The sequence below is a fragment of the Lagopus leucura genome, unplaced genomic scaffold, assembly GCF_019238085.1.
Source record: "Lagopus leucura isolate 7727_CA_CO unplaced genomic scaffold, USGS_WTPT01 Super-Scaffold_100004, whole genome shotgun sequence".
NCBI lineage: Eukaryota > Metazoa > Chordata > Aves > Galliformes > Phasianidae > Lagopus > Lagopus leucura.
The window spans coordinates 15314129-15330046 of NW_024962264.1; the positions used below are offsets into that span (position 1 = coordinate 15314129).

Below are 15918 nucleotides of genomic sequence, written 5' to 3' on the forward strand. Positions count from 1 at the left end.
AACCAAAAGAAACCCCAACAAACCCATCAAAACAAGAAGAACCATTTCCTTCAAAAGAAATAAGATACTCAATTTCAGCTTAAGTGAGATTCAAGTCTTCTATGATTTTACGAAAACATTTAAAGTTTATGGTAGTGGCAAGAAGCTAATTTCAGGAGAATAAAAAGATTTAAAGCACTCTATCAGCTCAAACGTGAGGAGCTTTTTCTGATTCTTACATACCCAGCTATACTCCAGCAAAAGTACTTGTTAAGCTCATGTCTGAATACCTCACAGACATGCAAGATCAGGACAGAGAAGCAGACAATGTCACTGGGCAGAAAGACCAATTCTTCTATCCCTAAGGAAATATTCCACCATTCTTACTAATTTTGCTAGATGCAGCTGGATTTTCTGTACTTACACTGCTTTTCAAAGTTATCTTAAGGGGTTGTGGGCCTTAAAGATGTTTGGAAAAAAAAAAAAAAGCCACTCATTTTAATGGGCAACTGTATCTAACGTGAGTAAATACATCATGATGACAACAAAATATAAAGTTGTGAATTCAGGTAACTTTCCATAATTGGAGGCCTTTGTAGATGCCAAATTGATTAAGAACAGCTGAAAGACAGAGGAATAGCTGAGAAATTACCTCCCATTTTGTCGGAAAAAATTATCTTCAAAGTCTCTCAGTTTTTTTCTGATCCGCTTTTTCTCTTCCCTGACTTCTTGCAGCTGCTCCAACAGTTCAGGCCTGTTGTGTTTAAATACAGACACGATTATATTTATGAACACAATTATAACTGGAAAAATACAGTAAATGTGCAAATTTGGTGTTGTGTGGATGCCAAGTAACTGAGCTGCTCCATAAGCGGCCCTGGGAATCTGGTGTTAATTGCAATAAAAAGGTCTCTGAATTTACTTCAAGAAAAAGACAGCACGTAGGCTTAAGTCAAGTGTGCATGTCTCAATTCATCTCTAATTTCAGTGAAAATTACTTGAAGGTAGATCTGGTTTTGGTGACTTCTATGGGATTGAGGTTTGACAGCCATGCATTAGGGCTACCATCTAAGTGTGTATGCATCTAGGTGCTTAAAACTAGAAAAAGGAGTTCAGCTTGATGTCTCCAAAAATAGGAATGCCTTGTGGAGCACAGGGGTTGTTTAAACGATAAAAGCTCAGCAACGATAGTAGCTGAAGTAGAGGTACTATTTAGCCCAAGATTCCAATGATTACAAAAGTCAGACATCACTATGAGGAAAGGGTGATTTTCTCCCAAACCCTTCCATGTAGAGATCTATTTCATTTCAAAATGAAGTGCAAAAAAATTTGGACAACATACATGGATGCTTCATGGAGATTTGAAAGCCCCATATCCTGGTTGCTCCTTGATGGTATCTTATCATCCACCGGGGAAACAAAGCCGTCGGCATCATCTTCTAGTTGATCCAAGAAGCTACGCACGTTGAAATCTGTTTTCATAGTGATTGTGAAGTCTGGTTTCACATTGCTGTCCTCCTCAGAGCCCTCCTCTTCCTCCTACAGAGAGAGAAAGAACACCCCCATCACACAGTAAGTTGCTTCCCTTCTCAGAAGCAAGCATCTCCTTTCACTGCATGCACTGGGAACAGATATGAAAATAAGTGAATAAGCAGAGCAAGCAGGCACTTGAGTTGCTAAGCAGTACAGTACACCAGGATATCACCAGGAAGACACACTATGCCCAGAGCATATCAGAGCAATTAACTCAGATTGGTTAAGGAGACCTAAGGCAGCAAAGAAGAGTAGGAAAAAAATCTAGCTTTCTCAGCAACCTGTTGCTTTAATTCTTATATTCTGATACAGATAAAACCAATTTCACTTGTAATGCATGCTGTCTAGAGCACACCTGCCATCCTTTGCTTGTCTATACAAATGCACCAGGCAGCACACAGATCATCAGTTTAAAACAAGTGCTCTCTCATAAGATACACCTCAATAGCTCTCTCTAAAGGCAGAGTTCAAGACCTCAGATGCTCTTTCAGTGCTACCAATGAGTTCAGAGGGATCTTTTTAAAGCCAAGTACTGGATATCATTGACTGTAAAGGCCTGCTGTTGCTAACATGGTCCCAACCTCAGCTCCATACCATATAGCTGTAGCACACTGAAAATTGGAGTGGAAACACTTGGTCCAGTACCATTTCCCCGAAGTACGCAGACAAATCAGTCGCGTTCAATTTTTTTTCCTACAACTTACAGGCACAACTTTTGGAAGTCTCTGCTGCACTTTGTGTTTGCTAATTCATAGAATTCTCAAATGTAGGCCTTGCCACGTGATACCATCCAGAAATCACTTATATTTTCAGGAAACAGGACCCAGTTTTCTCTTACTTGCAGAGACCTTTCTAGAAGGCAGTTTTCAACCTTAATATAAGGCATGAGGTTGGAATAAGGTAATAAATCATAGAATCGTAGAATGGTTTGGGTTGGAAAGGACCTGTAAGACCAGCTAGTTCCAACCCCCTGCTATAGGCAGGGGCTCCTCCCACAGACCAGATTGCTTGCAGCCCCATCCAGCCTGGCCTCGAATGCTTCCAGAGAGGAGGCATCCACAACCTCACTGGACAACCTGTTCCACTGTCTCACCATCCTCACAGTAAACAATTTCTTCCTCATATCTAGTCTAAATCTACCAGTTTAAACCCATTTCCTCGTCCTGTTGCTACTTGCCCTGTAGATTTCCTTCTTGTTCCTCTGTGTATCCCTGCCTAGATTTAACTCTGTCTGGATTTTAGCTTTCCCATCCTAGATCCCTACTTGGACAACTTCTCTGTAGCCATCCCTGGTAACCTGTTCCTGATTCCACTCCCTACAGACTTTCTTTTTGAGCTTAAGTAAGTCCAGGAGCTCCCTGTTGATTCACAGAAGCTGTGAGGAGTTCCATGAGAACTGCAGCAGTAAGAGCAGTCAAATGCTGTCCAAAAAAAAAACAAAAAAAAAAAAACAACAGGCCAAAGAGTGAAAGGAGACCATTGCTCGCTGCCATTTTCAGGACCCCAGGCATGCTGTTCTGTCCAGCTAGGTAGTAGCAGCTGGGCCTGAAGCAGGAGAATGTAATTCCTGCTGGCGTGTGGTGGAAGATTTGCTAACAATCAAATCAATAGAAACTGTATTATTTTATTCTATGGGAATCCCTTTGGCACTGAAGGAGAAGACCCTTTGCCCTTTTCTAAGAGATTAAGTTGCTTCTTGGCTCCAGTTCTGGAGGAAAAGGAAAAGGACAGTTTCATAAACAGTGCAAGAAATTATTCCCAAACAGAGAAGCAAAGTATCCATGTAACTTGGATCTGCATATCTGGTAGCAGTCACTTCCCGAAGGACACCCGTAAGCCCGTGCCAGCCAACAAGGGCCAGCACAGCAGGCTGGCTTGCTTGCCTTGCTCCAGGGCACACAGCCCACAGCTCAGGAGTGAGCCTCCTGCCAAAGAAAGCCCACGGGAGGAAAAGACAGAGCAGAAATTCGTGCCAAAAACCTACATCTGGCCACTACAAGACCTCTTAAAGCATTTTGCTGTTTAAAATGAAGGAGCAATTAAAAAAAAAAAAATCTGAGCAAGAACCATTGCTTAGAAAGCATCTCGTATGGAAATCTTATTTTAAATCCATACCGCCATTTACATTCTAACCAAAATTATCTTCATTGACTAGATCCATTTGGCTTGCGTCTGTGAGGTTCTTTAGGCAATCGTGAGACATTTAATTTCCAGAGCTACAAACATAAAATCTCCAGAGTAACCCAGTGTCAGTACTCCCAGCATGCAAGGATTCCAGTGGTTCTCTAAACACAGAAACATTCAAGATATTCTGTCCAAACATACACAGAGTTGCACCTCATGCCATTGTTTAACCTCTTATCCAGCTCTCCCAAATGCTTTAAAAAACACACCAGGAAAACAACAGAATCAGGTGCTCATCAAGAGCAGCAGTGCTCTGTCTATAATGGATCCATACAGGGGGAAAATTCTTGATTTTCTTTTTTTTTTTTGGCAATTTCCTCTGTTTAATTCTGAGTGTACTTCAGTGAAAAGCTGCTGCATGCAGCATCACAGATCCCCAATAAGTGTTAATTGGCATTTCACCATTAATAGGCTTAATGAGAGCAACACCACAGCTCTCCACATTTGTGCTCTCTGTGGGAAACCAGTGAGATGCTGCCCTGATGCAGCATTTGCCTCACTAGTCACCAGAGATCACCACACTTGACAGCTGTAAGCTTTGAATCCAGCTGCACACACAGTTGAAAGACAGAGGACACAGAAATGCCCCAATCAATCAAATAACCCAATCCAGATTGCTGCTGCAGATTTGAGAGAGCTCCACGTTTGTTAATCAGCCTCTAATCAGCAGTTCCACATGCTTCAGTTTGCAGTCTGGTTTTAATGAATACATGCCTTAACTAGTTGACTGATACAGAAGCTACTGTCGCTGCTTTATCACAGAATCATCTTGGATGTCCACGTTTGCAGTATCGATATCAAACACTACCTATGTTTGGATAACCCAGGTCTGCTGAAGCACTTTTATTTCCTGCTACACTGCAACAGTAACAAATGCAAGCCAGGGCCCAGCTCCACGCTGCCTGTTGCGGCTGACAGCTGGACATCCCTTGTCAGAGGAAGAAGGACCAATATTGTAGCAGACTTCACCACCATGAACTATCACTCCACAGTGGAATAAGAAAGCATCACAACAATCCCATCATCCAAATCTGACAGCATTAACAAACGTGACTGAGTCGTTCCTACTTCAATCCTCGTGTGACTTGGTTAGAAACGCTGCCTACAAGGTGGTGAAAGAGAGCCCTGGATAAAATAAGTCTGTCAATAGAAGATATAGATCCTGTACGTGCCTGGTTGGCTCCGTGTGTGTGTTAGTTTTGTGAGATCTCATTCCAGCCATGGTGTTGTGTGCAAGTCACAGAGCGTTGGAGTGAGAGAAACTATTGCAAAATAAGTTAGTGTTATTAAAGAGGAAGGAGAAAGCAAGGGAAAAAAAAAAAAAATCACCAAGCCAAAGTGCAAAGAACAATTGTGAGGTTTTTAGCAAAATAAAATACATTATGTGCAAGGGAGGGAGAAGGAGAAGGGAAAGAACACAAAGCCAATGAAACATTGTAGTCTTATCTACAACAAGGGAAGAATTTGATCAGAACTGGACAGGCTTAAAGCAGCTACTGATTTTTCAGGAAGACACACTGCAAAAAAATCAACACTGATGGAAAAAAAATAAATCAATCATTCTCTTTCATTGGTATAAGGGGAAAATTGATGCAAACTGAGCAATTAGTTAGCAGCTGGAGGTCTTCACCTTTATCTCCTTGAAGAAGGAAGCAGTTTCGCCCTCGATAATTGGTTGCAGCAAAGGGCTTCTCCGCTTGCTGGAGGGGGAACCCTGTGACAGGTGTTAACAAGTACGTTACATTATGAAACCCTTTCTCTTCCGCCACCTGCTCTCAGCTCATTCTCACTCACTCATTCGCTCAGCTCACTGCCAGACCATCAGGAGAAATCCATTTCTTAAAGAACAAAATCCACCTGGCAAACCCTTTGCATCTTGGACTGTTTTCCCTCAAGATGTTGCTTAGTAAGGGACATCACTGCTAAACACTCAAGAAAAAAGCTTGGATGCTGGAATACTAGCTGGGCAGGAACTACAAAGAAAATAACCCCCCAACCTGAGGCCCTTACACACACAAAAACACAACACACACTTGGTTTGCTCTCCAGAGCTACGATGTAAGCCTTGCTAGACTCTCCAGCCCTGCTTTCCAGGAGGCTGACTTTCCAATCAAGTCCTTCAGAATGGGCTTTCAAATGTATTCTGCCTCTGTGTGCATCTCTCACTCTGCTCATTTTAAGGGACTGGGGAAAGCCAGTCTCATCTCCCTTGTGCTAGCCAGTGTGCAATTTCAGTTTCGTGTCTAAACACGACCTAAGCTTTTTTTCCTGAGCTTCATCTTAAACTGCCAATACAAAGATGAAGGCTTTGTTCCATCTGAGAGCCAGCACTATCTTTACTGCTCGCATTTTGGGGAGTACTTTGCATATTCGAAGAGGAACAGCTTTGGTTTTAAATGCAGGACCACCTGCCACCACAGGTGCAGAAAAAAATCACGTCAGTGTGACTGACTGCACTGAAGTAACACTCTGCCAGTCCGTTCAGTTCAGCAAGCCGTCTACAAAAAAGCAGCCAGGACATCAGCAAAAACAGTAAGAGATCGTACATGACAGGGTAAAAAAGGAACCAAGATGAAACAATTCTCTTTCTTTAGACAGGCTACGTGGATTCTTGGTATACACTTAGGTTGAAAAATTCTTTAAAAATGGCTTACACAAGCTGTCCAGAATTTGAGATACCATGTTTGCTCCCTAAAGGAGTGCATTGGATTCCATGCTGGTGTCAATATTTCCTTGCCAAAGCACCACCTGGATTGAGAGAGCATCCACTACTTGCAGCATCTCTTCAAAATCAGCATAGTGTCCCTTTCTCTCAGCCAAAGACACTACTGTCACACAAGTCTGTGTGACAACATACAGCCCTGCATAACCAAACAACATGAAGACCTACAGTTCTGAATAGACCAGTAAGGAAAGGGAAGTGATGCTGTAGCCAAACATAAGATGATGAAATAACAGCAGCAGCCCAATGGAAAGGTGAGAAACAACAAAAGGTGAGATGTGTCTCATGGCTCATGAGTGGGCACTGGAGACCCCTGACCAGCATTATCTGACTGCAGTACAATGTCACCTACCCGCTCATTCGCTTGGCCTTTGAGATGTAAGGGAGGAATTGGCCTTATTGATTGTGCTGTATACCTCAGCTCTAACCCTAAGCAAGACCTCCTAGAAGAAAGTTCTACTCACAATGATAGGGATGGTGTTGGCTCTGGAGAGGATCTGCTTGACCAAGCGATACCTGTCATACAGTGGCTTCATCACCTGCCGTTCATTTTTGGTAACCTGTAAAGGAAAAAGAAATGAGAACCATGAGGCGTGCAGCAGATGCTCCGTTCTACAAGGTCCGTGCTTGTGACTGCTGTTAGCAAGAGGATTTAAGGGAGTTTCATAGTGATGGCATGCTAACAGCACTAGCACAGAAACCGGAAATGGAGAAGTACTCATGCTCACTCCTCAGTTTGAGTGCTGCATACCGCTAGTGCTTCTTTCTGGTTTTCATTCAAATCCACTCTAAGCAGAAAACCCCAGCAGTACTGACAGTGCAGAACAGAAGGCTTTACAGACAACAGCTAGCGTGGGAAAGCAAAGGTCCAGCTAAGCAGTAGCTGTAAAGAAATTGAGGTTTCACTTCTTGAATATACATCAATTCTTTAACAAAAAAAATAACCGTAGGGTTAGAAAAAAACAACCAAAATATTCACTGCAACCCACCTGATCATCATCTTCCTTTTTATTCAGCACTGTCTGACCACATCCTATGACTGTCCTTCCATCACACTTTTTGTTTAACTTTTGATTGTAAAGCTCTTACAAGAGGAAAGGTTTAACTGACCCAGATGCCATTCGTACGCACCAAAGCTTTTCACTGCTGTTAATCACCAGTTGATGTAAAAATCAACAGTAGTATGAACCCTGATGAGCTTTGTACAGTCTCCCTTTCTACAGCAAATAGCAGAGTAAAGGGAATGCAGCTTGGAATGAGGAGAAGACTTCAAAATGAACTGTCTTTCATTTTGTCTGCAGCTAACTTTCAACGGAGTAAGCTTTTTAGAGCTTTCACATCATCCCTCCAGAGCAGGAGAGATGCTGTCTGGAAAGGGCAGAATTGGAGCTGTAGGTATTGCCAGGAGTGCACTGGCTAGCTAACTGCCTCCAGCTTTTGACATTTCTCTGCAATCCATCAAGCATAAAAATGGAAAATTGGAGAAATTCTACAGGACTTGTATTACTCCTAGTTTTACCAGATTAGCTGTTAGAAGAACGGGAGGCACAGCACTACTGTTGCCTCAGCCAGTACCTGTTACTTAAACAACAGCCCAGAACAACAACAACAAAAATATGCCGGTGGCTGAGAAACAAACCTTCACTTCATGTCATTTCAAAGTAGGTAAATATATCTGTTCTGTACAGGAAAATAAACATAAGCCTTGGAATGGACAGAAATTCCTAAGGCACGTTTATGAATAGGAAAATATAAATGACATGCTTCTGAGTCTGAACATCACTACGGAGGAAGAACACAAAGAATTAATTTAAGCAAGGAAGTTCAGCGCAAGGGGCCTGAGCCAGCCCTGCAGACGTGCACCAGAACATTTAACCAGAAAGCAAACTGAAAGAAAACGTTCTGCAAATGGGCAAACTGTCTCCCTAGTTAAATGTAACACCAGCAAAACCTGAGTATATTTTTGGAAAACATCAAAATGCAAAAAAAGCTGTCAGAATAACAGAGCCTTTGACATAACTCTGGAGCACACTCTGTGTGGCGAGCAGCAGCATCAGCCAAGGAAGAGATCATTGCCTTCATTGTTTGAGCAGCTCAAGAATTTCTGCAGAAATGAACTTTTTGGCTTAATTAAAGCAGTTCAGTTCTACCTCTGCAGGTTTGCCTGTCACTGGTGCAGAAAGACCCAGCTGCACTAAATCTGAACTCCATTGTTTTTCTTGTTTAGTTAAATATCTTAAACAAAAAAAAAAAAAAGCAATACAAAAAACAACCACCCAACTTGGCTGAACTACACCCCATTCTCCTTAAGCTCTCAGTACTTTTCCACTGCTGCAGTGCCAAAAGCTGGAAGAGCAAAAGCTGATCGACTGCCATCCTTCTTGTTACGTGATTCCATGTTGCTTGGTACAGACTACTTATTTAAAAACAAATTAAAAAGTAGCTCTATAAATAAAGCATCAAAAAGTGCTGGGAGGAAGGTATGCTGACATGACAGACTTTTTAAACAGATTTAAAGTGAGTTTTTAAACAGATTTAAGTGAGCTTACTTTAACAAGATGACACCTGATGATTTACATCACTGTGATACCAAAAGCAGACTCCAACTCTGACTCTGCTGGAAAAGGTTAAGTGGATGTGCTGGCCTTTTGCTATTTTATAATATCATAAAATTTCATGTCCTCTAGTACAACCAAGCTGTTTTCACCTACTGGTATATGTGCCTATACAATATTAGTACTTCATAGCATCATAGAGGTATCCCAGATTAGAAGATTAGATCCTAAAGGATCATGGAATGAAGGGAAGTATTTAAATTAGCAACACTTCAAAATAAAACAAGCAAACAAAGAAAACTAACAGGGAAAGGAGAAAGTAATTCAGGAGCAAATAGTAGGTAGGAATCAGGACACAGCACACAGCAGAAAAAAGACACATTTATCATCTGCACTCATCAAGCACTTCTTATATACAGTAACTTGCTTCTCTGAAGCCACTGGTGAAGGGATTAGCACCACGCTGAAACTGAACTACATTACCTCCACAGCTGGTAGCAAAAATTAGAATAAAGTGAAAGAGGAGGAAGGGTTTGTACAAAGCCAAAGTGCTTGGTGGCCTGGAACTCGCCATATTTCTGTCATGGCAGGAATCAACAGGACACTATTTAATTCTCTGTCTTTACAAATATTTTTCCTTTGCTAAATTCAAACGTACAAGAAATCTCATGCCCGTCTCTTCCTCGTGGAAACAAATGTCTGCTTAGGGGAATGAGAAAATCAACTTGTCATGGCATTCAGGAGACAAACTGTTTTGTGAATCCTCTGGCGCAAAGGGATTGTGTAGTTATGAAGACAAAGGTGCCTCCTCGCAAATAGTGTGGTACTCAGAGAAAGATACAGCTTCTCTGAGAAGGTGCACTGCAGCACTGCTTGCACACCTGTCTTCCAATTAGTCACTACTAATAGCAAACTGAAAATTTTTGTCAGGATAAGGGTCCGTGCACAGCTATTCCAGTGCATACAGTATCCCTGGTAAAGCTGGTGAATCAGCTGGGCCACAAAATGAATGCCTGTGGATCCTGGCAAGCGTGATGCCAAAATAATGCACACTGAACTTCATTCAGGCTGTAAGCTCAGTCCTACAGGTATCTGCCATGTCCAGCAGTGTGTGCAGGCACCACCTTGCCAAGAGTAATGTGGCAGTGGTAACGAAGGATCAGGGTGGTAATTAAAGGACACGTGTGGTTAGAACAGCAAGAAGTCCTATAGACTGTGGCGCTGAAGGAGCACTAGGGCAGTCATTTACAACAGACAAAGACACATGAAGTTGTATTTCGAAAAAACGCTGTACATACCGGTCTGCCATGAATGCTTTCATAATACAGCAAGGCTTTCTGAAGAGCCACTTTCTCAGCTGCTATCTGATCTCTTGTCATATCCTATAAAAAGTAGCACAGAGACAAGAGAAAGAAAAAACATCAGAATTCAAGACACAGACAATACTAAGTTACGGCCTAATTGAAGTCATTATCATTTTGTCATTAATGTTTTGAAGACTCATCTCTGCTTTCTAGTTCTCCTTTCCCAGCTATATTGCTGGAAAGACTTATCACAGGAGCCCTATATACAACACAGGCAAATTGAAACTAACATTTGTATGTGAAAATGTTGTAGGTACATAAGGGGGATTTATATTTTCTGTGTGCTTTGAACAATGTCAATTTATATTTTGTGTGCTTTGAACAATGTCAAATAACTTTTAGTGATGGTGGCTGTTCTTCACTTAGAAAGATTTGAGTCATAAGTCCAGCAACAAAATGCATGCTCTTCCTTGTCTTCCAAACCTGAGACAACCTCCAGTACCTGTTGCAAAGCTTGCCATTTTTGCCTTGACTGCTACAGACACACTTAACAGAAATGAAGTGCAGTCAGACTGTTTCTTTCTGCCAAATTCTGCTATAAAGTGAAAAGCTCTGGCTGACAGGCTGAGGGGACCAAGCCAAAAAAAAAAAAAAAAAAAAAAAAAAGGCAGACAGTTGGAAGACACTTGCCTCAGTTTTCCAAAGCTCCTCCACCAAACATGACTGACACCAAGACTTCTCTCTCTATTGTCGCACCAAATACTATCAGAGACCTTTAAAAGGTCAGGCTGTTTATTCTTGCTACCTTCAGAAAACAGCCAAACACTTCTGCAAATCTAATAAACAAAGATACTGCTGTCTGCTCCTCTTTCACAGAGTACTGCACAATTCACACGTCAGCAGACTCAAGGACTTCATTTACAAGGCTACCCAAAACTCAGGAACTAGAACATCAGACACAAAGACCTCTCTGCTGATAACCCTCAGAGATTACAGGAACTAGCTGAGCTCAATGTGACACTCAGAAGAGCAGTGATAAAATGCCCTGAGACAAGAGCATTCAACTGTGGAATGATCTAGAAGAAAATCAATGACCTAATCTTAAGAATCACTGGAAGACTCAGAATGTGCCAAAAGCTTTTGGGCATAACAGTTCAGAACTGTTACATGGAATCTATGAGAATCAGAAAAAGAACACAATGCTATTCAGTAGAAACAGAGTGTGGGGAAAAAAAAATACAGACACTGAAAGCAGAGGGAAAGAAGCTAAAGCAAGTAAGCCTGCAGTAGAGGCTGAAGATGTTTGTACAAAATGCAAAAGATCAGAAGGCTTTCACAACTGACAGTGCAGCTATGAGTTACATGCTTGTACTTAAAAGGCCTAAATCTGATCTGCATATATTGTACCTTTATATCCTCTGGTCGGTTTGTCTCCGTTCGTTTTTCCTGAAGCTTCTTCTGGATAGAATCAAGGGTCACTTCCACAGCAGGCTTGGCAGATTTATCTGATAGGTCTTGTTTCTTGTCATCCTCCTTTTCAAGCTGAGAACCAAAGCTCTTTGGGAGCGTGTTGCTTCGCTGACGCACCACAGGGCCCAGGTCTTCTTCCGATATCTTCAGTTTAGACTCTAAGCAGCAACATTTAGGGAAGAGGAATAATTTCTCTTTAAAATGTGATGGTGACAGGACCACTGTCTAGCATCACATTTAAAAAAGGTTAAGTCTAGGTGCCCCGAGAAGGTACATCAACACTGACTGCTCACCTTTAAGCTGCTTTCGGAATTTGGCCAAATCATTTGTCCATTTGAGCACTTCAGGGTTAGCTGCTTTGTCACTGTGGGAAGGCTGGGAGGAAAGAACAGTCATGCTGAATCTGTATTAAATCAACAGGAGAGACCCACTGAAACAAGCCTGCATAACAAAATGGGGGCTAAACAGGATTGGGACACAGCACAGAGCACAGGTACAGGCTAGTGACTGGTGCCTGCATACCTGTGACCTATCCAGCTCAGAACTTGCTTTGATTGCCCTACCTGTCACAACATTGTCTCTTAGCACATTGCAAGACTCATGCAAGACTCTTTCAGTACCATCTTTCATGGTTTAGATCACCAATTGAGATGCACACATATGAAGCTTTAGTTCCTTAAAAAGCTTTCTGTCCCTCGGAAGAGCATCTCAAGAATAAACAGAATACAGAACACTGCGACTGCTCAGCAGCACTTGACTATGGCTCCTTGCTGAGGAGCAAAGAAGGCTGCTCTTCTCTACTATGCAGTGATCTGGTGTCCTGCAATTACCATCATGCAAATGAGATGCACAATTGTTCCTCCTACAAAGTAAACTTTAATAAATAAACAAATGCCAAACATAACATAGCTATTCCTGCACCTTGCTGTATAAAGCAGTGATCAAAATTCCATGAGTTTGTGAGACTCTCTTGTACTGTACTGGTGGTACAAAAAATTCCAGGAAAGGTAATTTGTTTGATATAGATGCACATTGTCATTTTTGGAGCAGCATTACGTTTTCCTTTACTTTACATTGTTTAAATACTTCCAAGCTCTCTGTGTATGTTTGATAGGTTCCCCCAGTGTCCCCTCCCTTTCTAGCTACCTTACACCTCTTCCTACAAATGCCTGAGTAGAGACTCACCCTATATTTCCTCTCCTCCTCGAATTTGTCCTCAAATTTCCTGATTTTTTTCTTCAGTCCCTGAATTCTCCGGGTAAGCTGTGCAGGGGTGAGGTCTTCTCTGTCATCTTCGTAAGATCCCAAAGAAGAACTCCGCCTCCTACCAAGAGCAGAGATTGCACAAAGAGTTTATCCAAACAGCTGCAGTACATCTTCTCGCTCAAAAGGATGCTTAAACTTGGCGTAAATAAAGGCAAATCCCACGGAAGTGAGAAAGTTATGTTGGTTACTCTCTAATGACAGACAGAACAAGAGGTTGCTGTTAGATATTAATTGGAAAACCTTGAAATGATCAGTTATCTAGAACTTCTCTTACAGCACCCGCTTTCTGACAGAAAAAACAGAAGCTCAACACAATATAGCTATATGGCTTGTGTGATTCAAAGAGATGCTGCTTGATGCGACTGTGCAATGCAGCCAGATCAGTCACCACAGAGAAATCACAACTCACCTCATAAATGAATGAGAATTGGGAGGGGAAGGAGGCACTTCTGTATCATCCAGGTACTGCTGGCTCTGTCCATAGGCATAGAAGCGAGGAGACAGCATAGGATCGCTGTCCTCATCCAGGAGCTGGCGAATTAAACGGCCAGCCTGTGGGGAAAGGCGAGCCTCTTCTGAGTCTAAGCCATCTCGCTGCCATGAAGAAAGTGCAGGGATGGGCTCTAGGAACAGCAAGACAAAGATTGATTTTATCACTTTTGTTTTACAAGTACCAGTGACTCCAGACAACATTTCTCGTGTCATATCATGACCCCATTGTCCTAAAAGATTGCTTGTTGTCAGTGTCAGGTATTCTCTGGGTCATTATTCACACCTGCCAGTGTGCAAAGTAGTGCAAAACATTGCCTGGTCACAGTGGATGCTCTATACAAGCATAAATAATCTGCTGGGTGCAACACAAAGCTGTATCCATAATCTGGCTGGAATTACTATGGACTGACAACAAGAGAAGGTATCACCAGCCACTACCTTTGAGGAAATAACTCCAGGATAGGACAAAATTATTGGCACATGACAGGATAAAGGAGGCAAGCTGGCTACAGGAAGAAGCTCCTCAGTTTTAGGTCATACAAATGCTGCAAATGAGCAGCACCGTGATTGTCCTCCTGTTCCCCAACACAACTCGGCCACACATGGCTCAAAATTCAAAGACTAGAAGGAAGCATATGTTTTTCTAGTCTGTAAGGAAAGACTGCCTCACTGCACTACTACCAGTTCTATAGCCATCCAGCCATCATATGGGCTGATTTTTCCTCTTTTCTCTCATATGTAAACCTGCTGCATGGCAGAAGAGTGAGGAAATATTTAATGCATAGCTGGAAGTGAAAGCAATGCCATACAGGGAGATGGTGGGGTGGGAGAGAAATGGAAGCCCAATTTAGTGTTGCTGCTCCGCATACTGGAGCCCACAGAAAACAATCGCCTCAATCTTGTGACAGCTCCCTCCAGATGCCATAAGGAGTCGAACATTTTCTGTTCAGATAGTTTACTAAGCTGATTTGCATGCTCCTACTTAGCACCATGGGATTAAACAGTTTAAGAGCCAGGCCTTGAACTTATAAACCTAACAAATAGTTCTAGAGTCAAGTAACAAAACAAAAACCCTATAGAAAGCTCCCAGACCAGTCTCAGAGCTAGGAACTCAATATTCCCTGTGCCTAGCACGTCTGCTCTTGTTTCACAAAGGGAAGAGGCTTTTGAAGCTAGTAATTTTTTGAACTAAAAGCAGTATTTCCTTCTGCTGAACAAGGTGAAGACTTTCATAGCTTACAATGGATTTTGTGGGGATTCCCTTACAGAATCTTGTGCTGCCCTCCCCCGAGTACAGCTCAGGCAGCACGAGATCATGCACAGCTCAGGAATGACCAGCCCAGAGGAATTCTGCTGCAACAGAGGTGTCTCTCCTCCATTCCCCTTCTTCTTTATACAAGAATTTAAATCGTATGCCTCTGCTTAGAGATTGGTGATGCATGCAAACTGAGAAGTTATCCTGAAAGGGATGGCTGGAGGTGTTTGCACCTCTCAAGTGTTGTGATAAGTGAAGCACATTCTTGGCACATACAAGTGCTCACAGGGGCTGCATTAATGAGGTGTGCAAAACTCAGATGGACACAGGTTGCATTGCCATGGATTGGAGAGCTCCTGCAGCCTGTATTTCTCCTAAGTAATTTTTGGAACGTGAGCTTTTTCTAAGCTGTATTCACCTTGATGGTACCTAATAACTGAAAGAATTTTCTCAAGGTACCTGATATGAACAAAGAGGAAACTAAGGGCGAATCATTCACCCAAGCAGTGATACTTTGGCCTTTGACCCTTTCCTGAGTCTCATAGTTTCAGATCCTCACATGATCTCTTGCAGCAAATTAATGGCTGGTAACTAGAAAGGAAAAAATCTGATACATCTGACTAGCAGAAATGAGGTAAGTGACGCATGCAATTCTTCCAGACATTTTTCATTTCCAGTTTTTGGAATACATTCACAGAAAAATAGAATTTGCTCTTGGAAATCATTAAATCACATCCTCATGGGATTTACACAGATGGAATTAACTTAGGAGAAGTCAAAAGTATATTTAACAGTAACCAAATAAAGCTTCTACTACATCAGCTAAAAAAACCCCATTACCCAGCGTGCATGATGCATGTGATTTTGTCCTAAGGTGGGTATATGTTGTGCCCAAAAGTTGAATCCAAAAGGAAAAAACATATAAAAGGAAAAAAATATCCTAAAAGGAGAGGTCAAATTTGAGACTTGACACAAGAAATGCTTGCTATAGAAAATCAGCTGGTTTTAATTCTCACTCCTAAGATGGAAAGAGTCCATGGGCAAGTTGTTTCCCTTGCTGATTATATGTGTTCAGAAGAAAAACCTCATCTGGACACAGAATGAGTAACAATGCTTTGGGGGGGGGGGGGGGGGGGGGGGGGGGGGGGGGGGGGGGGG

General features: G+C 42.1%; 1 protein-coding gene across 14 annotated transcripts in view; it reads right to left on the reverse strand.

Annotated features, from left to right (window-relative positions):
- FAM13A (family with sequence similarity 13 member A) overlaps positions 1 to 15918 on the reverse strand; it is a 116048-nt gene that overhangs the window by 2771 nt on the left and 97359 nt on the right. For 13 of the 14 annotated variants that reach the window (XM_042872217.1, XM_042872213.1, XM_042872216.1 and 10 more), the window contains 9 exons: positions 13423 to 13636; positions 12933 to 13071; positions 12041 to 12122; positions 11685 to 11905; positions 10272 to 10355; positions 6883 to 6978; positions 5327 to 5410; positions 1322 to 1518; positions 632 to 733 (listed from right to left, as the gene is read on the reverse strand). In XM_042872217.1, the coding sequence (XP_042728151.1) occupies positions 632 to 733; positions 1322 to 1518; positions 5327 to 5410; positions 6883 to 6978; positions 10272 to 10355; positions 11685 to 11905; positions 12041 to 12122; positions 12933 to 13071; positions 13423 to 13636 (1219 nt within the window). The remainder of the gene's footprint in view (positions 1 to 631; positions 734 to 1321; positions 1519 to 5326; positions 5411 to 6882; positions 6979 to 10271; positions 10356 to 11684; positions 11906 to 12040; positions 12123 to 12932; positions 13072 to 13422; positions 13637 to 15918) is intronic. The other variant, XM_042872215.1, reaches the window with a different exon arrangement.